General features: G+C 40.2%; 1 protein-coding gene across 1 annotated transcript; it reads left to right on the top strand.

Moving 5' to 3' along the window:
* Positions 1-4,766: 4,766 nt before the first annotated feature.
* Positions 4,767-12,758, top strand: KRT28 (keratin 28). The gene is made up of 8 exons (XM_032428840.1): positions 4,767-5,297; positions 5,738-5,820; positions 6,583-6,739; positions 7,471-7,632; positions 7,717-7,842; positions 10,776-10,993; positions 12,031-12,086; positions 12,354-12,758. The coding sequence occupies exons 1-8, from the start codon at positions 4,848-4,850 to the stop codon at positions 12,494-12,496; spliced, it is 1,395 nt and encodes a 464-aa protein (XP_032284731.1). The 5' UTR covers positions 4,767-4,847; the 3' UTR covers positions 12,497-12,758.
* Positions 12,759-23,562: the final 10,804 nt, after the last annotated feature.

Genomic DNA, 23,562 nt, shown 5'->3' on the forward strand with positions numbered 1-23,562 from the left:
ACAAAATGAAAAGGCAACCTACCAAGTGGAGAAGATATTTGCAAATGATATATCTAATGGGAGCTAATGTCCAAAATAGATAAAGAACTTACACAACTCAAAACACAAAAAATCCAACTAAAAGTGAGAGAAGACATGAATAGACCGTTCTCCAAAGACATATAAGAAGATGCTTGACATCACTAATTATCAAGGAAATACAAATCAAAACCATAGTGAGATAGCATTTTACACCTGACAGAATGGCTAGAATGACAAAGAGAAATAATCAGTGTTGGCAAGGGTGTGGGGAAAAAGAACCCTTGTGCACCATTTGCAGGAATGTAAATTGGTACAATCACTGTGGAAAACAGTATGGAGTTTCCTCAAAAAATAAAAAATAGGAAAACCATATGATCCCGTAATTCCACTACTGGAATATTACTTGGCCATAAAAAAGGATGAGCTACCTTGCCATTTGCAACAACATTGATGGACCTAGAGGGTATTATGCTAAGTGAATAAGTCAGACAGAAATACAAATACCATATGGTTTCACTTATATGTGGAATCTAAAAAACAAAAAGCAGAAACACACCCATAAATACAGAGAACAAATTGATGGTTGCCAGAGGGGAGGGCAGTGGGGAGATGGGTATACTGAGTGAAGGGGAATAGGAGATACAGGCTTCCCAGTTATGGAATGAATAAGTCACAGGGATGAAAGGTACAGCATAGGGAATATAGTCAATGCTATTGTAATGGCATGGCATGGTGTCAGATGGTAGCTACACTTACGAGCACAGCCTAAGTATTGAGTTGTCAAATTGCTACGTTGTATACTTGAAACTAACATAATATTGTGTGCCAACTATACTTCAATTAAAAAACAAAAAATACTATATATTTTGAAAAATATTTTCAAAATATTATCAAAAAAACTGAAAAAGACAGTCCTGAAATTTGGTAATTGCTATAAATTTTTAATTGTGTTCCTTCAATGTATCTGCTTTTATTCTGCCTTTATAATGTGTGCTTCTGGTATGTATTAAATAAATCCAAATAAATGAGGGTTTTATAAAGAAAAAAAAAAACCAACAGTATTCTGTTCATCCTCAGAGAAATATGTTTATTGACTAAATAATCTAGTTTCTCCAAAGATGGACATGAGCATCACAATAGGTTGTCAGAGTAGGTGATCATTAACATGGTCTGCCACAGGGTAGAGATCAAGGTCAGGTTGCTGTCCTGGGGCTGCAAAACAAAATTCCAGACAGCAGGAATAGTGGCGAGAGTGTGTCACAAAGGATTAGGACAAATGTAGTCCTACGAACCTGAGGTTCAATAAAACAGAGCCAGAGGTGGAGGTAAGTGGGAAGGACCAGATAATTGTCCCAAAGGTTTGAGAGAATTGACCATCCCTAAAAGCTACAGCTGTGGTCACCCTCATCATGAGGCAAATGACCCATGCTGCATCTTTGAGTGACAAAGAGAAACAAGTTATCACAACAAAAATAAATCCAGTCTGGAAACCAGGTATGAAGTGTATATATATATATATATATATATTTTTTTTTAAGGACACTTTTTGAACCAGATTGTCCCACAGAAATTCTGGCCAAAGGAGGAAGGACTCTGAGTTGTCACATTGCTTTTCAGTGTCTCTAAAAATAAAACATCATCTCACACCCCAACACTGAATAAAAGATCTTTGCAGCCTAGTACCAGTTAGAAAGGGAATTATTGTGAGTTAGTACAAATATTAGACATTACCTAGGGGAAGAATTTGAGTAGTGCTCTGAAAATAGGTTTGTCCTTCAGGATTTTAGCAAAGAAAAAAAATCTCATACTTAAGCTTCTAATTTCCTACTCTGAATAAGTTACCTCAGGAGAAAGGCTTAAAAAGCATGAATAAATAGGTTCACAGGCTAGCTGAGCCATGACAAAGCTAATGACCTTTTTGGAAGAAGAACTCTCATTCAAGTTTTGATCTATAGAGCCTCTGGAAGGTTTTCTAAAGTAAGAAATTTGAAGAGAAGACTAGAAAACAAAATGGTACCAAATGCATCTCAGTAGATTGAAAACAGTTGTAAAGATAAAAGCAAGGGGTATGCTAATAAGCACATAAAAGGATGCTCAACATCACTAATCATTAGGGAAATGCAAATCAAAACTACTGTGAGATACCACCTCACACCCATTAGGAAAGCTACCATTAATAATAATAATAATAATAATAATAATAATAATAATAATAAAAGAAAACAGCAAGTTTTGGAAAGGTTGTGGAGAAACTGGAATCTCTGTGCTCTCTTGGTGGAGATAAATGGTACATATGCTGCAGAAACCAGTATGATGATTCCTCAGAAAATTAAAAACAAAAGTCCCATATGATCCAGAAGTTTCACTTCTGATACTAAGGTCTCGAAGCGATATTTGTATGTGCCATGTTCACAGCAGCATTTTCCACAGTAAAAACTTGAAGGCATTTGTTTTCTTCCCCTCTGTATGCCCCGCTACTAAAACAGTGCCCTGTGCATAGTAGGTGCTCATTAAATACTTCTTGAACGAACAAAAAACGAATGAATGACACCTCATAGGCAGCATAACTGTAGTCAAAAGTTTCATTTTGCTACTAACTAGAAATTCTGAAAAGAATTTTGTAAGAAATATGTTTATGTTTTTCATTAAAGAGAGATTTTGGCATCATTGAAGTTGCTTTTCTATCTGACTTTAAGATAACTGTATTTAACAAAAGGACCGCCACACTGAATCCCAAGGCCCATTCTGGCCTGACTCACCCTGCTTCATGCTGTGTGTCCCTGAACAGTGCTTGTCCTCCGTTTTCTCATCCTTAAATCAGAAGAAGGAAATCTTTCTTCCAAATTCCCAGATTCTTTGTAAGCTTCAAACGAGATAATGTACAAGAAATCCCTTTGGAAGCTGTAAAGCACCATATAAACGTAAGGAAATCTTGTCTTCATACTCATTGTGCTCTGGAACGTTGAGAAGATAAATGTTGAGGTTGCTTCTTACTAGGGGCTTAGTAATTTCCAGCTGCGGGCTTGCAGAACCCAGGCTGAAGTGGCGAGTCAGCCCCAAGCAACATCCATTTGCAGGCGAGTCCTGCCCCCTGGTGGAAATAGAAGGGCAGGGACAATGGCGGTGAACAGTGTGGGATCACCAGGGGCGATGCTAACCAGGGAAACAAGTTATTTCAATTTAAGTTTTTTTTAAAAACACCTTCTTTCCCTTTTTTTGTCACAAAATGTCCTTTGGAAAATTTTTTTTACATATGCAGGATGCATACACATTACACCAATAACTTGTCTAATTACTATTTACAGTTAATCAGGCACTGACAATTTACAATTCTTCAGATATTTTAATATTCTAATTCCTATTTCAATTTCAATAATTCAATAACTTAAGAGAATAATTTCACAATTAATATAACATGTTAAGACTACTAAGGGCAATATATAAAATAGGTATTTGTATGGGCATGGATCATTTAGAGAAATTATTTGTATCTAAAATACACTCATGGTGACAGAATCTCTAGGCTATCTAGAACATATGCCAAGTCTTCACCCAGCATGTTCCTGGTGACTCTGTACAAATCATTTAACATTTGTGGGTCTCGGTGGCCTCATCTGACAAAGAGGCTGAATTAGGTAATGTCTAAGGCCCTTTGCTGCTCTAAAAAAAAAAAATCCTACAACTTTGCCCAGAAAATGCATTTAAAGACCATGCGGATGACAGCCACAGAGCCAGCTAGCCAGGCTTCAGAATGCTTGTGCCAGCCCAGTTCCAGGAGACACCTGACTGATCTGGAGGCAAAACAATTTTATACCTGTCTTCTCCACAGAACCAGGAACCAGTCAAGCCCAACCAAATCCCTCCTATCTCTCTTTTTCCTGTCCTCTCCACCTTCTTCACCCCCACCTTCCTGGCCACTGCCTCACAAGGAGGCTCCTCAGGTCACTTCCAGCTCACCTCTCCTGCCCTCTCAGCTGGGACCCCCCACCCCCACCCCGCTCCCTTCCACACACATACCCAGTCATTCCAAACTCTTTGACACAGAAGGCTAAACATGATCCAGCTTCTGCCTGATCCTGACCATACATTTCTTAAAGACTGGACCCATATCTTTTTCATCTTTGCATTTATTTACCATCATGTCTTCATTTTTGCATTTAGCTTTGAACACCAGCCATAGTGGCCATATATGTTCAACAAAGGAATCAGTTAATACTTACTGTTATTGTTCAAGGTAATACATAGATGTCACAATCATGGTCAGACCAGAGAAGTTACCAGGATCATATTTTTTTAAATAACACAATTTTTTTTTTCCCTGGCAGGATAAAATATGTGTTTCTTTAGTAAATGGTTCTTTATATACCTCTCTGGTAATTAAGACCCTACTGTAGCTAGCTGATGGTACCCTATCACAATCTTACTTAACTTTTAAAACTTTATAATATCTGGTGCCAGATAATGATGGTATATTCCTAGGGTCTAGATGAAAGTAAAGGATTACTCACCCAAAATTAGAAGTTAAAATAATTAACTTAATATAGAATGAACCCTGTTATATTTAAGATAACAAATATCCTGAAGCAACAGCCAGAGATGTTAGACATCAATTTACAAAAAAAAAAAAAAAAAAAAATCACCTAATTATACATAATTTCATGCTAATCGGAATGATGCCATTTTTCTTCTGGCATGCATAACTCAAATAGAAACACCCCAATAATTGTGTATAAAAGCCCAAAGAAACCATCAGCCCATGATATTCTGTTCTCCTTTGAAGTTACAGCTATCTTGTTACAGACAAGGTGAACGTTGCTCATTCTATCATGTCTCTCCGATTTTCTAGTGGGTCCAGGCATATTTGGTTATGGTCTGGAACTGGATCTGTCAGACCATCCAGTGGAGGCTCGGGCTTTGCAGGCAGCAATGCATGTGGCAGCTCTGTTGCTGGAAGCGGATTTTCCTGTGCCTTGGGAGGGGGCCTGGGCAGTCTTCCTGGGGGGAGCCATGCTGGTGGTGTCCTTGGAAACGCTGCTTGTTCTGGCTTTGCTGGAAGTGAAGGGGGACTTCTGTCTGGGAACGAGAAGGTGACCATGCAGAATCTTAATGACCGCTTGGCATCCTACCTGGATAATGTGCGAGCTCTGGAGGAAGCAAATGCTGAACTAGAGAGGAAAATCAAGGGTTGGTATGATAAATATGGACCAGGATCTTGCCGTGGACTTGATCATGATTATAGCAGATACCACCTAATCATCGAGGATCTTAAGAATAAGGTGAGAAATCACAAATCTGAAGATACTCAAAGTATTTAAAACTAAGATTGACCTAGCAAAAGACACAGAACATGAACAGGAAATGCTTCGTAACTATTATCTGTCATTTATGTTCATATTTATTTATTATTTATTTTCATAAATCATTCTATTAGTCAAAAATAGGCACTTTGATGCATGAATTTCAAGTAGCTTAAATGTTACTGGTTTTGAAATATATTCATCGATAAGAAAATGTTGCATTCTAAAAGTTAAGTGAGTAGACGAGAAGAAATAACCACATTTGTAATTTTTAAAAATTAACACTTTAAATATTTTGGTTGTCACTTAAGGAAATAAAATTTTTATGCAAAAGTGAATCGTGTCACATTTTTTATTTCCCCAAGATAAATTATGAGAGCGGGCTTATTTGTTGTGTCCTCCCTTTTGGTTTCTCCTAGATTATCTCTTCTACTACTGCTAACGCTAATGTAATTCTGCACATTGACAATGCCAGACTGGCTGCTGATGATTTTCGGCTAAAGTAAGTGATAGAAAACAATCACTCTCTCGAAAAAGTTTCCTGTCTATTTTAATATGCTATATAAAATTTCAATTTCATCCCAAGTAGAATAAACTATAAAAGATTAAAGGAAGTAATGCATGTTATAATATGACAATACCCTATGACACAAGGCATGTTCTTACAATCAGCTACACTCACAATTTGTATATATTTATTACATTCTTGGGACAAAATATCACTGTATTTCTATGCCTGCCTGGAATAGTGCCAAGCACAAAGTAATAGCTCATAAATATGCATCAGGTAAGGAAAAATAGTCACTAAGATAAAATTCTAAAATGGGGGGGCACCTGGGTGGCTCAGTCAGTTAAGCATCTGCCTTCGGCTCAGGTCATGATCCCGGGGTCCTGGGATCGAGCCCCAGATCCAGGCTCCCTGCTCAGCTGGGAGCCCACTTCTCCCTCTTCCTGGCTTGTTCTCTCTGTCACTATCTCTATCTCTCTCAATCTCTCTAATAAATAAAATCTTTTAAAAAAAATCTAAAATGGCGTATTTTTAATTAACTGGGATCCTTTATCAGAATTTGTGTCACTAAATAACTGCCAATTTCCTTGCACAGAACTGGGTAAAAGGAGTGGAGGAAGGCATTCACTGCATACTTTTATAACATTCTGAGTCCCATTTCAATTTCCGATGTGCTGCTTAAAGCGACTGAGGTTTTATTTTTCTGCCTCTTGAGGTTGTCTAACTGGTGCTGAAATTCATTTAATGCCCGCCAAGGTATGAAAATGAGCTCGCCCTTCACCAAAACACGGAAGCTGACATCAACGGGCTGCGGCGAGTCCTGGATGAACTAACACTCTGCAGAACCGACCAGGAGCTGCAGTATGAATCCCTGAGCGAAGAGATGAGGTACCTCAAGAAGAACCATGAAGAGGTAGGAGAAGCTGTACTTCTAGTCAAATCGTGATTCTGTACATTTTAAATACTTTGGGGGGGACTTTAAATTATAACAGTGTTTTGTGCTCATTATAATCATTTAAACAATGCCAAGGCATACAGAGAAAGAATTTTCTTTCTCCTGCTCTCTGCCCTTCTAATCTCATCCCCCAAGGCTATAAATATTAACCATTTGATCTGTACCCTTCCATTTTTTAGGCGGATAGAACAGCCTATCCTTTGGAAACTGGTGCATTGCTTTTGCATTGATACACCCGTCTTTGTTTGCACTAGATTACTTCTTTCATTCATAAAAGCCTATCCTGAGGTCCACCTTCTCCTAAAGACCTCTCTGACTAGGAAAACATGTTTTCTCCACTTCATGAGCCTGGCTTTGCTTGAATGATGAACCCTGCACAATAATAAACCCATTACCTGATACGTTATACCAGCCCGCTTCAAACCCCCTGGGGGGGGAAAAAATGCCTATCCCCCAAATAGTCTCCAAAACGATGGATGAAAAATTTTCGGAAAACACCCTAAGACAGGTTAGAAAAGCCTAAAACACCAGCTCTACTTGCCCCCAAGGAGAGAATTATGGGGGACGGAAAGGCCAGGAAACATGAAAAGAGAAAGAGGGCAGAGAGCTGGAAAGGCAGGAACGAGGCAGAGCGATTTTGTGCACTGACCATAACCTGCCCCTCGAGTCCCGCTCACGTTTCCCTGCAGGAAATGAAGGCGCTGCAGTGCGCGGCCGGAGGGAACGTGAACGTGGAGATGAACGCGGCGCCCGGGGTGGACCTCACGGTCCTGCTGAACAACATGCGGGCGGAGTACGAAGACCTGGCCGAGCAGAACCGCAGGGACGCGGAGGCCAGGTTCAACGAGAAGGTGAGGCCGCCCACCCAGCCCCCGCCCCCCCCCGCCCACCCGGTGGGTGCAGGCCCGCTCACCCCTCTGCACCCCACCTTGCAGAGCGCCACCCTGCAGCAGCAGATCTCCGACCACGCGGGCGCGGCCACCTCGGCCAGGAACGAGCTGACCGACACGAAGCGCACCTTGCAGACCCTGGAGATCGAGCTGCAGTCCCTCCTGGCAATGGTAGGCGAGAGAGCGCGGGTCAGCCTGCATTTTGTGACTCTCGCGGAAACCCTCCTCTTCTTTCCTGTTAGAGCTTTACCTCCCAAAAGAGAGCTGGGAAGACAGAAGACACTGAGACACTCAGACAGACAGACAAAGCATTTCTTCCTCCCTGAGGTCACTGAGGATTTCCTTCCTGGCCTCTGCTCAGTGTCCCTTTCATGAAAATAGCTGACGTTTCACACCGTCCCTTCCTCAGGCCGGAGAGCAAGCAGCAGGGGTATTACCCCGCCTGAAAATTAAGTGTCACGCCAATGTCAGGTGGCCACACAGGTAGACCTAGCATCATCAGCATCTCCTAGTACTGATGAAGGCCAATTAAAGCCACTTGGTGCTTGTCATCAGGCAGAGGAAAAGAGGGTACATATGTGAATCGCTATGAGCCCTGTCAGCCCCTTCATCCCCACCCACCTCACAGAGCTGGGCATTCAGCCAGCTTGGCACCTATTGCCAATTATTTCAGAGGTTACCATGGAGATAATCCAGGACTAAAAATGGCTTCCCTTCTGGTGTATGAGCTGGCAGCACCCAAAAAGCTTGATTTTGAGAATTACCACATACCTGTGGTAACAAGGGTTCCCATCCTCATCAGGGGTTTCATGCTTCCTGAGGACTGGAAGTTGTAACCCAAAGAAAAGAGCCATTATTATACAAATGAGTGCAGTGAGCAGAGCAGGTAAGGATGACTCAAAACTACAGGAAGACCATTTTGATTTAGCCACCCTAAAAAGGTACAGTGCTCTCTTACCATTATAAGGTTTAGATTAGAGACTTGTTTTGACCACTGACTAACCCCCAACTTAACCAGGGTGCCCCTCTCGTCCTGACCCTGGTCACCACTGCTGGCTGGTAACCCAACCCTCCCGCTGCCACTCTGGGCTCCTGGAGCCCTGCTCTCTGCCCCGTTCCCTTCTTCCCTGCGACTAGGACCCCGAGGACCCGTGCCTGCTGCTATATCCCTGAGCACAAATCTGCCCTCGTGTTTCTGAGCTACGTTGAAGCAAACGAACTCCCGAGTTCCCAGATCAAAATGGAAGCATTTTCACGTAGGAGATGATGTTAGAAAGTAGTTAATTCTGTGCAACCGGGAGTACCATGGTTTGGGCTCCAGAGATAATCCACACAACATAACTGAATTCTAGAATAACAGTGAACCTAACTACCGTGCTTGAGATTCTTTTGTCACAGATGGATTCTAAGCAGGATCTTCTGTAGTTTAGTACACAAATCACGTGTAAGTTGGGACTGGTCTAAATATGTAAACTTTTCCTATGCTTCCTGTAGTATGCAAACTTGCAAGTTCATCCTGTCCTCCTTCCGTATCTACAAGCTAACCTTTACAGGGAACAGCTGTAGAGATAGGGATGCTGTGCCCTCTGATTAAGAGGAGTATTAGCAACCTTAAAAAGGGATGCCAGGGGCACCTGGGTGGCTCAGTCGGTTAAGCATCCGACTCTTAATTTTGGCTCAGGTCATGATCTCAGGGTTGTAAGATCGAGCCCCTCATCAGGCTCTGCGCTGGGTGGGGAGCTGGCTTGAGATTCTCTCTCTCCCTCTCCCCTTACCCCGCCCCCTCTCTCTTCCTCTCAAAAAAAAAAAAAAAGGAATAAAATGAATACCGTATGAGAATACATCAGGGAAATTAAAGTTTTGAACAGCTGAGCCCACACCTCACTGATGTCTTGCCACTTGGTGCCTCCTCCTCCCCCATTACCATGCTGTTCACCTTCCACTCCTTTGCCCTGGAGAGCCCAGCACCACCCATGTAATGCACCAGTTGGCCAATTTATTAAGTCAGTGGTTCTTAGCCCCATCAAACCCCATGTCCGCCTGTTATGATGAATATTTTATAACTCCCTCTTTATCCTAGAATGAAGTCAATACAAAAAAATTTTAAAAACCACTATAATGCCATAACTGCAATAAAAAGGAAAACTAAAAGTATTTTTAAATAAAATCTATTTAATATGTAAACACTTGGGCCCAACGACCCCCAGGACATGTAATGAGAGAGACAGAGGCTTACCCTTCCCTTGATAAGTAAATTTTTATGTTAAACAAGGTAAGATCAGGAGTGGCTCCACACAAGAAGGACAGGAAAATGAAAGAGTGCAAATGGGGCTGGACCCTCAGATAATAACTAATATCAGGAGAAGTAATAACCACCCAGAGGTACTTACCTATGATAAGGGGAGAGGAAAATTACTTTAATTGAAGTAGACATCTCATGATGAGACAGATGACAGGCTGTGCAAGAGGAAATGAGGAGGTATAATATTCATAAGAGTAGTGGGGAAATAACGACCTGGAGCATAGTGAAATATATCTGTTGTGTTGAAAGCCCACCCCTGGTAAGGCATTCATTCTATCTCTAGTGCTTCATGAAAAGGCCTCTGAATAACAACAAGCAAAGCCCGGACAGATCAGAAAAACAAAAAGCAGCGTGCAAGGCCTTGGAGCAGTGGTGGGGTAGGTCTCTGGAGACAGGAGCAGAATGAGATTGAAAAACAAAACAAACCCAAAAATAAGTATGTAACTTCAATCTATAAAATTTCCAATATGATTTCTTACTGCGCTGTCCCCCAAAAAGAGTTTTAATGTGTAGGTTGACCATGATAGGAAATATTACCTAAATATCATGAAAGTCCGTTGGAACAGTCAAAAGTCTCGTGGGCAAGGGTCATTTATGCCACATCAGGTCCTCCAGCGTGCCGGGCCCCCACCCGGGGAAATGCCTGTGACCTCCCCTTCCTCTGCACCTCCCCTGTTGTTGTGACGAGCCCCATAGATCTCCAAAACTCACCTAGGAAGCCATGCTGCCGTTTGCTGAGAAGCTCTGGTCTGCATAGTCCTCAAAGTGGCTTCATCCTTGCTGTGACATCCCCTGTCCTCAGAAACACTCCCTGGAGTGCTCCCTGACCGAGACCGAAGGCAGCTACTGTGCACAGCTCGCCCAGATCCAGGCTCAGATCGGGGCCCTGGAGGAACAGCTGCACCAGGTCAGAACCGAGACGGAGGGCCAGAAGCTGGAGTACGAGCAGCTGCTCGACATCAAGGTCCACCTGGAGAAGGAAATCGAGACCTACTGCCGCCTGATTGATGGAGACGGGAAGTAAGTAACACCATTTGAAAATCCGGCATTTTACCGGATAGGTTTTTACCTCTTTTAAGCCACAGCTATGGACTGTCCATCCATGTTCCATGCCTCCAAGCCTCTTCTTCTTCATTCCCACCGCAGAGACGTGTGTCTACCTCTTCCCTCTGCAGTCATCCCTTCCATATTTTATACATCACAGCCCCTTCCTCATCTGCTTTGGATGACCCCAGTCGTCCCTGCAGAAGATCCCATTCGGTATCCATGTTCATCATTGTAGGTCTCAAGATTACCCCCCACCAGGCTTTACCCATCTTTCACTCCGTTCCTAATATCATCAATGTTCTGAAATAAACGTACTCTATACAAACCCCCAGGATCTATATGCTCCCCCAGGAGCATGCAACTCTTGATCTCAAGGTTGTGAGTTCAAGTCCCACATGGGTGTGGAGATTACTTAAATAAATAAAACACTTAAAAGAAAAAAAGAAGTAGGTGCGCCTGGGTGGCTCAGTCAGTTAAGCGTCCAACTCATGATTTTGGCTCAGGTCATGATCTCAGGGTTGTAAGATCCAGCCCCTCATTGGGCTCCCCACTGGACAAGGAGCCTGCTTAAGATACTCTCTCTCCCTCTCCCTTCGCCCCTCCCCCGCCTCTCTCCCTCTCTAAGGAAAAAGTATTATTTTCATTTAAAAAAGTATATATTCACATATGTGTATATAGAATATATTACGTATGTATATGAATATGTATATATATTCTCTGTAGGTTTTAAATTCTTGAGTTTAAAAAAAATCAAATGAAAACAAAGTAGTTTTATATCCTTTCTTTAGAAGACATTTAATTATTTTCACCTCCTAGACACAAAAATTTTAATATTTTCCTTTACAGAAAACTAAGATCTGTTTTTGGCATACAAAGTTCCCTTGAGTTCATGTTCATCATTTGACTCAATGAATATTTCTTAAGTGATAACCCGAAATATTAAAGAATAAACTGGGGTGGGTTTTTTTGTTTTTTGTTGTTTGTTGTTTTTTGTTTTTGTTTTTTTGCAGCTCATGCTCCAAATCAAAGGGCTTTGGATCAGGAGGCTCAGGGAATTTACCTAAAGGTAATAAAATCTAGTTCTGTTTCTGCTGTACTTTCACATTAATGGCAATCATATACTGTGGCAACATCTGTATTTAAGTAATTTTAACTAAAGTGCCCTGAACTTAAAGTATTATTTTAAGTGGATAAAATTATCCCAAACTATTATAATAAATCTATACATGCTCTCTCACCGAAGTGTACATAATATGTTATAAACAGCACTGGAATTCTTCCTCATGTAATCTTTTAGCTGGAATATGTGTATTCACAGGCGTTTTATTTCTAGAATTACCCAAAACCACATTGGTAAAGACAGTGGTTGAAGAGATAGATCAACGTGGTAAAGTTCTTTCATCGAGAGTTCACGCCATTGAAGAAAAGACATCTAAAATGACCAGTGGCAAAACAGAGCAAAAGGTTCCATTCTAGCCGCCATCGAGAAAAAACAATCTGGGGAAAAGGATCCTATACAACTGCATTATTCTAAATATCAAGGAAATTTAAAAAAAAAAAAAAAACTTTCTACCCTTACCAATAATTTACTTAGCAAAAATACTTGTTTTCTTAGTTAACTTTTACAGGGTCTTGGGCGTTTGTTTTCAAATAAATAAAAAAGTAGATGTGCACTTATTTCCATTCACCCATAACTAATAAACAATTATTTAAGATTTATTTTTTTTCTACATCTCATTCACGGGCATTCATTTATGGAATCTATTTTCATTGCCTTTCACTCTAGTTTTAAATAATAGTCAATACCATATGGCATTTAAATATTAATATTCACTAGGTATAATCTTTAAATATCTCACCATTTTGCATGGGCAAATAATCTGGGAAAAAAATCAGAAATTCTTCTGTGATTGAAAAATCCCATCACTAGATGGCGCATTCCTGGTATTTTACCAATGACCTTACCAAACTCTTCTGGAGATCTGCATACTTCCCAGGACACTGTTCCCCATATAATCAGGATTAACTCTAGAAAGATCCACAGCAATGAGCCTCATGTGAATGACTTTTTTCCTAGAGCAAACTCCGTCGAGCCCCAGATAGCAACTAGTTCAAGCTTAGCAGGCCATAACGTCTCTATTTCAACTTCTTGGCTAAGACATTGTAGCAGAAAACAGCACAGACAATAGGTAAATGAATGAGCATGACCGTGTTCCAATAAAACTTTATTTATGGACACTGATACTCGAATTGCAACTAAGTTTGATGTATTATGAACTATTATTCTTCTTTTGATTTTTTTCCCAACCATTTAAAAATGTGAAAACCATTCTTAGCTCATGAGCTGTACAAAAACAGGTGACAGACCAGATTCAACCCGCCAACACCTGGTCTAGAACTTAAAATCTCATGAGGTTGATGAACATTATGGTTATTGTGTCTTTCTATGTTTCTGGATCAAAATGTATGGTAAGGAGTCCTAACAAACATTAAATTCCCTAAAAGGAGAGCAGCTCTCCTATTTCTGTAATATGTGACCTGATTCTAATAAGAAGCTCCAGTGAAGGCGGGACTTCTACCCAACAAGGCAACAGCCACATGGGAGTTCAAAGAAGTGGCAAAGGATGGGATGCTTTCAAAATCTTGAGCCAAAAGGTATCAAATGAAGCAAATACTAGAAATTCATGGGGAAATAATCTCCCAAATATACAGTGTACAGGAGCAGCTGTATAATTTGCAGGGCTAAGGGCAGGATGAAAATGTAGAGTCCCTTGTTCAAAAATCAGGGGGAGAAAGTGTCATTAAAGGCACTAAAATATAAAGTTTTTTCCTTCCTTCTGCAGTCATGCACTCTGCTTGTCATGGTTTGTTTTTTCTTTTTTAATTTGTCATTTAATGTCATTCTAAGTAAATAAAAATTAAAATGTTAAGTTATTGGCATAATTTTTGCCATTCATTTTTATATTGGGAGATACCCATTTTAAATTCAAATATAAGAACATTTAACTTGTGTACAGAATCACCAAAATAACACAATCCGTATTTTGTGGCTGATACATGTGAAGGGAAGGGAAAATTCTTCCTCGACTCTTCAAGGTCTTCCATCTAGACTAAGAATTAATTTACATGAGTCAGATTAATTGGAGAAAAAAATGAAGTCTTAGTACGTGTGCACAGAGACCCAATAATGAATTTGAGACCCAAAGACTGACCAAGGCAGGCAGTTTTTATACTTTTTAGACAAAGAGAAAATAAATCTGTGAGCAATTGACAGTAGAAAGAAAACGTAGCTTTGGGAACTTCAGTTAGTAAAGAATTCTAAACAGAATTCAGGCTGTGGTAGTAAATCAGTAAAAAGTAAGAAGAGTTGTTTATACAACCATCTTGGCTCTAAATTTTCCATCTTCGGTAATAAGGACGTCTCTTTACCTCTTAGTATAGAGAGGGGAGGGTATGTTTCACATGGGAGATTTATTTCCTGCTTTCAGGGGGACAGAGGAGGTCTGAGTGTCCTTCTTGTACAGGCTATCCCTTAAGTAGCTTTTATTTAAAATAGTCAATATGCCAGGGGCACCTGGGTGGCTCAGTTGGTTAAGCATCTGCCTTCAGCTCAGGTCATGATCCCGGAGTCCCAGGATTGAGCCCCACATCAGGCTCCCTGCTTGGCAGGGGGAGTCGGCTTCTCCCTCTGACCCTCCCCCCTCTTGTGCTCTCTCTCTCTCACTCACTCTTTCTCAAATAAATTAATTAAATATTTTTTAAAAATTAAAAAAAAATAAAATAGTCAATATGCCAAGGTGGCATATTTTGGGGCAGCCTGCCTTTGGTTGGCCCCTACACATGCATATGTATTTTGTTCTTACCAAAACAGTGGAAACACTGCACCAAACCAACTCAATGGGTTTTCTTTCACTCCTTTATCTGCTCACATTCTGCCAACACTACCCACCATTGGCATACCGATGAGTAAAAAAAGACAGGAAAAGATGCTGTGGGTTGCCCTATTCTTCTATAGCACTGTTTTCAGCCTGAGTGGTTGGCTCATACAGGAATGTAACAGTATGTGATAAGGTTCCTTGGTAGTTCCTGTTCCTTAGAACACCATTGCCTTCTTTCTGCATTTGAAACAAATGCCATTTGAATAGAAAACCTCCTGGGGTTGTCAGAAACCTTACTTACTCAGTCATAGACATACTTACCTTGCAGTTGCTTTGAGTTTCAGCAAACTCCGCAGGATGGGTGCACCAGAATGCTGTGCACCTGGGCATTGCATATGCTACATGCTGCTGAGGCAGTAAGGAAAAACTGCAGACAAATGTTATTTCCATCCATACTCCTTTGCTCAAACGCTTGTCCCAGCAGGCTTCACTTACAAGACACAAGCTCAGGAAATAAAATTATTAAGAATACCAAGTTGGCAACAGAAGAGCATTAAACCAAGTGTGGGGTCCTTCTGAACAGGAGACCGTGTGTCCTGCACAGGTTTCACGCTGATGAAGCCAGCCCTGCTTATCAGGTGTGCTCATAACACATTGACTTTAAAAACACTGTCTTCATGGCGATCAGCTTTTCATGGTGTGATACTGTGAATTATAATAAGAAATATATTGTTGTCCCATTCCTGGCACAGAGTTCCTAAAACCCTTGGAACTGCCAAGATGTCCAGAGCTATCAAGGTTCTTTTGTGATATTAATGAGGTGACTTTTGGAAAGCTTATAAAGAAACTAAAGATGGGGGTGGCTGTCAGTTGAGCCAACCATGTGAGTAGAGGTTTAGAACTTTCAGTCCCACCCCCAACCCCACCTCCTGGGAGGGGAGAGGGGGGTGGAGTTTGAGTTCAATCACCAAAGGCCAATGATTTAATCAACCTCACCTATGTAAGGAAACTTCCATAAAAACCCAAAAGGACGGGGTTTGCAGGGCTTCCAAGTTGATGAACATGTGGAGATTTGGGAAGGATGGTGCACGTAGAGAAGGCACAGAAGCTCCACACCCTTTCCCCATACCGTGCCCTATGCATCTCTTCCATATGACTGCTCCTGAGTTCTATCCTTTAACAGTAAACCAGTGATCTAGTGAGTAAAACGTTTCTCTGAGTTCTGTGAACCACTCTCGCAAATTAATCAACCCACGGAGGGGATCCTGGGAAAATCTTTGATCTACAGCCAGTGGGTTAGATGCATAAATGACATTCCAGACTTGAGATTGGGGTCTGAACTAGTTGGAGGTAGAGTAAGCAGTCTTACAGGACTGAACACTTCACCAATCTCCAGGTAGACAGTGTCAGAATTGAGTGTGGGAGAATTGTTGCTGGTGTCAAAGAATTGCTTGGTGTAGGGGGGAGAAAACCCACACCCTGGAATTGAAATCAGAGTTGTACTCTCACGGTAGGTAGTATGGGGAGCACACATTGCACTTTGTGGTAAGGGTATGGGTAAGATGACTCTAAGTCATCATTTTGTTAAAAAAAAGAAAGAAATTACAAGCCTATAATGAAGTCATATGCCCCCCACAACAGCAGACCAAGACTTAACTACAGTTTCAACCTTTTCCAGGAATGTGACATTTTAACAGTCAATCTGAAATTTCCTGATCCGCACTGGTGAGGTCCTCTGCATGATTAAAAAAACCCTGCCCTTCTCTTCCCCGCCCCCCACCCTCCCGGAAAGAAGAAGTAACAATCCTTTTGTTTTTTCTGTTGCTAATAACCTCTGGCCCCACCCTCCTTCCTATAAAAGCCTTTCATTTTATACAGCTCCTCAGAGCATCTCACTGCTTGTAAAATGGGATGCTGCCCAATTCATGCATCGCTTCATAAAGCCAATTAGATCTTCAGATTTACTCCGTTGAATTTTGTTTTTTAACAATTTCTTGCCAAGAGAACAAACCAGAATTCCTGTGTATGTATTTAACAAAGGAACAGATGTAAAATTAAATTCTGGGTGTGTTTCCTTTATGTTCTGTTGAGTTCATAGGATCAAAGCAAAAATCCCATCCTCAGAATTTAGTCTTAAATCTGTTCTTCCTTTAGAGGAGAGTAAGAATTCACCATGGCCTTTAGGTCTATGATTTTCCTTCACCCGGCAGAATTCTAGGGCTCCTGAGTTCTTCAAGAGTTCTACTAATAATTACATGTTTTTCTCCAATCCTTGAAGGGTACTTTTTGCTGTGGGGAGCTTCCAAGGAATCGGTTGCCATCTGAAGGAGAAGGACTTCAGATATTGTGCTTAGGAGGTTGTTAAAGCAGAAGCCCCAAACTGATATCCCTTCTTTTAACAAACACCCAAGATTTGTGGATGCTAATTACAAAAGAAGTGAATTACCATTTGTTGTTGGGTGTTGCTATTGCTGTTTCTCTTTTAATATTTTTTGTCGTCACACAGAATTTTATAATACATTATCATAAATATAGATAAATTTCCATCATAGATTCGGAGTTTTACATCTGCTGAGAAAGGTCTTTGTCGTTCCAATATGATAAGTAAAATTGCCCATGTTTTTCTTTTAGTACTTTTGAGATGATCATAGGATTTTTGTCATATGACATTTTATGCATGTAATATTTAACCATCCTCATTTCCTATAAATCACTCCCTTGGAATAGTATATGCTATTTAATATACTATTGAATTGTATTTGCTAACATTTGACTTAAGATTGTGTATTACCAGAATACGTCTTTTCTCTGGGAACTGATTTCCCCTAAACTTTTCATTGCCTGTGTTTGGATCTTATTCAGTGTAATGATTTTGTTTGCTTGTTTGTTTTATTTCTAATCCTTTCCTAAGTTCTGTCTTCTCATTTCTAAGTGTCCTAATTATGGTTTATGTTGATTGTTTTTTCTTTCATCATTTTTAATGCATTTTGGATCACTTTGAAATGGTAAGTTATATCTTAATCTGTTTTGTGGACATGTCTTTCTGGCCTACTCTCATTTTCTATAGAGATGTAATTCAGCTCCTAATTTTTTTTGTTTTTGTGTGCTACCATTTCATGGGATTTTACCTCAATCCTTTTCTTCTGCTCATTTTTATAGGCAAGTCATGTTCCTTAACCTGTAGAATCAGTATAGTTCCACATGGCTTTTCTAACTTCACATAGATCCCTTTTCTCATTTTTCGTCTAGGGTTCAAAAATATATTGGCTTGATTTCAAATTTCTTGTCTCCTTTCCTCTCCTCCACTGTATCTGGACCTTCTCTTCCCTTCGTCTCTACTGACCTTATTCTGATCAGTTTCAATTCTTCTTCCGGGGGTTTCTTCTCATGGTGGGGCACTCTCCTGGAAGGGAAACACAGCTGGTCGGTTTTGAGAATTCACAAGGTCTAGACTATTTCCGTCTGAGCTCATGCAAGACTCTTTTCACTCACCTACTTCTGAATGGGCAAAACTCTCCCAGTTTTGTAGGTAGATAGGGTTAGTGATCCCCAGAAAAGGAAAAACAAGTCATAGCTTTCTTAACGTAAGAGAAGTCATTTTAGGTCCCCAGCCATTCTGTGGTCCGTACCTGACCAGGCATTTTGTGATCTATGCTTACCAGCACTCCTTGCCCAAGCACATTTCTTGCAGAACTTCCTAGGAAGCGTTGGAATGACCAAAAATGCAAAAATCTCAGTAGTTAAGGATTTTAAAGGAATAACAGGAATGCAGAAACTAAGTCTCTACCAGGCCAGGAAATAGCCTAACCATATCAGAAACATCAAATCAAGGATAAGGCTTCCAGTGCTATTTCAAAAATAAAGATTGACCTAATGCACATCCTTGAGTTGTTTTTTACAGGACTTAAACCCTTTTGAGCACTCAAACACCAGACTCACCAGAGCAGAGAATTGGTGATGCTGACCCCGCCATGACTTCAATCAATTAGAACCTGGACTCTGTCCCCTTAGGATGACTTTTGCCCCAACTCTTTACTGAATTCTCCCTTACCAAGCCCCATCCGTGAATACACATGCACTCTTACCTTAAAACTTCCCTAATTTTGTTGTCTGGGGAGACACAGCTTTGGAAAATATCCAGGATGTTCTCCTGACTTATTGCAAGTAAAACCCTTTCTTTTCCTATTCTTTGGCTTGGTTGTGTCTTGGCTCCACACCTACCAAGAGGCAAACCCTGTTTCAGGTTATAGTTTTACCTGATCTTCTCAAATTCACCTGCTGTCCTTTTCAGTTGGCTTTCCATAATTCTCCAATAATCAGACCCTTCAGATGCCTCTGGATTCCCTCTTCTTCCCACAGAAGTCTAATGGCTAATGGTAATTTGTTCTACCAACTTACATTTTGGGTTTCATGGTAATACCTTGTCACCTAGATTTGTTATAAAAGTTGTACACAGGTCTCTGGTTTTGTGATATAAATGTTCTGTGTGATTTCTTTGTGAGGATTCAAAAATTCTGCAACCATTGCCATGATTTCCCAGAATCCATACCTTATTCTTGAAAGACCGCTTTGCTTGGTGCTCAGTTTTAATGTGATAATTATTTTTTCTTAATATTTTGTAGAGAGGCGCCTGGGTGGTGCCATTGGTTAAGCATCCAACTCTTGGTTTTGGCTCAGGTTATGATATCATGGGATGTAAGATCGAGCCCTGCATTGGGCTCTGCTCTCAGCACAGAGTCTGCTTGAGTTTCTCTCCCTCTGCTCCTCCTACCCCCTCTCTAAAATAAATAAATAAATCCTTAAAAAAATATATCTTGTAGAAGTCATTCCAGTAAGACACTGTTGTTGCTAGTGGAAGCTACTGACAGTCTAATTATGGCTCCTCTGTAGGTGATCGCTATTTTCTCTGGCTGCTTTAAGGTCTTCTCTTTGTCTTTGGTGTTCTTCCACATCACTACGATGTGACTAGAAGTAGATTCTTAAATTCACATTGCCTCTTCAATTGGAGGACTGTTTCTAATCTATTCTAGAAAATTCTTACCCTCTGCCCCATTAGTATTGTCTCTAGGGAGACTCCAATGAAAAGTATGTCAGAGTTTCTCTCCAATCCCCCTCTCTCTCCCTCTCTCTCTTTCCCTCCTTCCCTCACTCCCTCCCTCTGTCTCATTCTCTTTCATTTAGAATAATAACCTTTTATTTTTCCTAAAATTTACTTATCCTCCTTAGTTGTGTCTTATCTGTTGCTTAATCCTCAGTTAAAATTTTTAATTTTAGTTATTATATTTCCCATTTCTTTTTCTTATTCAAGTATAATTAACACACGGTGTTATATTAGTTGCAGGTGTACAACATGGTGATACAACAGTTCTGGGATGCTCAGTGCTCATCTAGAAAAGTGCACTCCTCATCCTCTTCATCCATTTCTTTCCCATTTAAAATTTACCCAGTCATTTTTAAGAGTTATTCATTTGGAACACTTCCAGTTCTCTCTTTCACTTCTCTAAACACACACACAAAAAAAAAACCACACTTTTTTTGCATACAATTTCTTGTAATCTCATTATCATTGGTCTTTGACATTCTATTCTGTAGACTGTAGTTAGTGTTGGCTCTTAGTCATATGTGTTTGTTTCCTCACATGTTTATTTTATATTATTATGACTGCATATGTGGTTAGAATTTAACTTTGGGAGTCCTGCAGGGCCAGGACTGAGATGATTTCTCCAGGATACTATGAAGCAGTACCAACCTGAAAACATCTTTTTAAATTTTTTTTTATTTTTTATTTTTTTTTTTTTTAAGATTTTATTTATTTGACAGCGAGAGAGGAAACACAAGCAGGGGGAGTGGGAGAGGGAGAAGCAGGCCTCCCGCTGAGCAGGGAGCCCGATGCGGGGCTCGATCCCAGGACCCTGGGATCATGACCTGAGCCGAAGGCAGACGCCTAACGACTGAGCCACCCAGGCGCCCCAATTTTTTTTTATTTTTAAGTAAGCTCCACACTCAGCGTGGAGCCCAACACAGGGCTTGAACTCACAACTCTGAGATCAAGACCTGACCTGATATCAAGAGTTGGACACAACCAACCAAGCCAGCCAGACACCCCAACCTGAAAACATCTTAAATGAATTTCTTGGATTGGGGTTCTCAGACTAAGTGGGCATAAATTCAAATTGCAAGACTGTATCAGAGTAAGGCCATGATTATAAGTCATTATCAAATATTAATAATATTCATTGTATTGAATTTTTATTCCGTACCACTGGCAACAGAATGACCCGCTGATTTCTCCACTTTGCCAGCATGGAGATTTTTCTAACTTCATCCTTTCTACTGACAACATAGACTTTGGGGTATACAGCTTTAAGTGGGGTCTCAGGTTCAGCTATGACACTTGGTCAGGTCCAAATCTTATTCCTCACTGGGGCTCTTAACCAGAAAAATCTGTTTCTGTTCTGAGCGTATTTCTAGAGCAGCTCAAGCTTCTGTGTCTGCTCACCACTCATGTTTCAGCTCTATGTTTTTTTTTTTTTTTAATGTCTTCCTTTATTTTCTTTTGAACTTAGATATGAATTTAAAAGGCATTCTACAATAATTTATCCAGCATTAGGGTATTTCATCTAGTCTTATTTAACTGCTAGACATGGAGATGCCATAGTGTCTATTTTTTAATTTTTTTTCTATTTTTTTATTATGTTATGTTAATCACCATACATTACATCATTAGTTTTTGTTTTTTGTTTTTTTTTATTTGAGAGAGAGAGAGACACAGCGAGAGAGGGAACACAAGCAGGGGGAGTGGGAGAGGGAGAAGCAGGCTTCCCGCCGAGCAGGGAGCCCCATGCGGGGCTCGATCCCAGGACACTGGGATCATGACCTGAGCCGAAGGCAGACGCTTAACGACTGAGCCACCCAGGCGCCCCACATCATTAGTTTTTGATGTAGTGTTCCATGATCCGTTGTTTGCATATAACACCCAGTGCTCCATGCAGAACGTGCCCTCTTTAATACCCATCACCAGGCTAACCCATCCTCCCACCTCTGTATCAACTTTATTTGTAAATTTTACAGTGAAACCTCCGACATGCATTTGGAATTTTTTTTTCTTGGCTAGTTTTAAATAAATTTTTACTTTTTATCAAAGTAATGAATGCACTTTAACAGTTATATCATGCTAAAAGTAAAAATAAAAAACAACAGTGTCTTTTTCTCTGCCTTCCTCTGCCTCAAGCCCTGCTCTCCACAAGCAACCATTTACAACTCTTTTAGCTATTCATTGTCATCTTTATCTCTAGACTTTTAAATAATAGGCTTTATTCAATATTTCTTGATTTACCAGTTTTACATATTATATATTGTGCTCTTAAAAGAAAGCTGAGAGTTTTGCCTTTACCACTTTTCTTCTCTTCCTAACATAGCTATACCACAATATTTGGTTAAATCAATGTTCAGTCGTCTCACCATTATGACTAGGTAGATATTGTTCATTGTTGTGTTGAGCAGTATATGCCACATTTTCTTGTACAACTTTTTGTTCTTCATACAAGCAATATTTTTCTAACATTTTTACTAACTTGGTTTCCTGTATATCTTAATCTCTCATGCCTCTTTCCTACATGAACAAAACCATCGATCATTTTCATCTATCCCCTGCAGACCTCACACTCCGAATCCTCCCATCTTGTATTGGATTTTCCGACTTGCTACCCAGCTATCATCAGGGTCATGCATTTGGTGCACTTGTACTGGGACTCCATTTCTCGGATTCTAAGCTTTCTCTTTTCTTGTTCATTTTTCCCTCTAGTGGTTTCCTGACAAAGTGTGTGAGAGAAATTGATTTTTTGAGACCTTTTGTGTCTGAAAATAGTTTTATTCCACCCTCACTCATGATCAATTGTCAATGTAGAGAATTTTAGGTTGGACATCATTTTCAAGTAGAATTTCAAAACATTCTTCACTGGAGTCATGGCTTCCAGGGTAGTTGAGAAGTCTAGAGCCATTCTGATTTCCCCATCACTGAATGGGTGTTGTCTTTTCTTCTGACATTTTAAGGGTTCTCTTTTTCTCCATGGTTCTCTGAAATAAACTGAGCACATGCTCTGCTGTGATTCTTTTTCATTTATTACTCATAGTTCTTGATGGCCTCTCTCAATTTAGAAGCTCAGTCCTTTAGTTCCAAGTAGTACTAGAAGATATGTTTATAAAATAATTTCTTCATCATTTCTCCTTTCTCTCTTTCTGAAAGATTTACTTAAGGTTGCTCTTCTTGGACTAAGCCTCTAATTTTCTAATCCTTTCTTTTATCCATCTTTTTGAACTTTGTTCAACTGTTAGGGAGTTTTGGTTTTTGTGGGGTTTTTTTGAAGCTTATTTTCCAACCCAGCCATTGAAGTTATTTTGGAAGTTATTTTAGGACTTATTTTTTTCATTCTGAGAGCCCATTCTTGTGCTCTGCTGTTTAATTTTAACGATACTGTATTCATGTTTCGAATATGTAGTATTTTTGTTACTTCTAAGGGCATTAATCATAGGTAGTTTTTTTTTTTTTTAGATTTTATTTATTTGTCAGAGAGAACACAAAGCAGGAGGAGCGGCAGGCAGAGAGGGAGGAGCAGACTCTCTGCTGAGCAGGGAGCCCGATGTGGGACTCGATCCCAGGACCCT

The sequence above is a fragment of the Phoca vitulina genome, unplaced genomic scaffold (genome assembly GCF_004348235.1).
Source record: "Phoca vitulina isolate PV1807 unplaced genomic scaffold, GSC_HSeal_1.0 scaffold40, whole genome shotgun sequence".
Taxonomy (NCBI): Eukaryota; Metazoa; Chordata; class Mammalia; order Carnivora; family Phocidae; genus Phoca; species Phoca vitulina.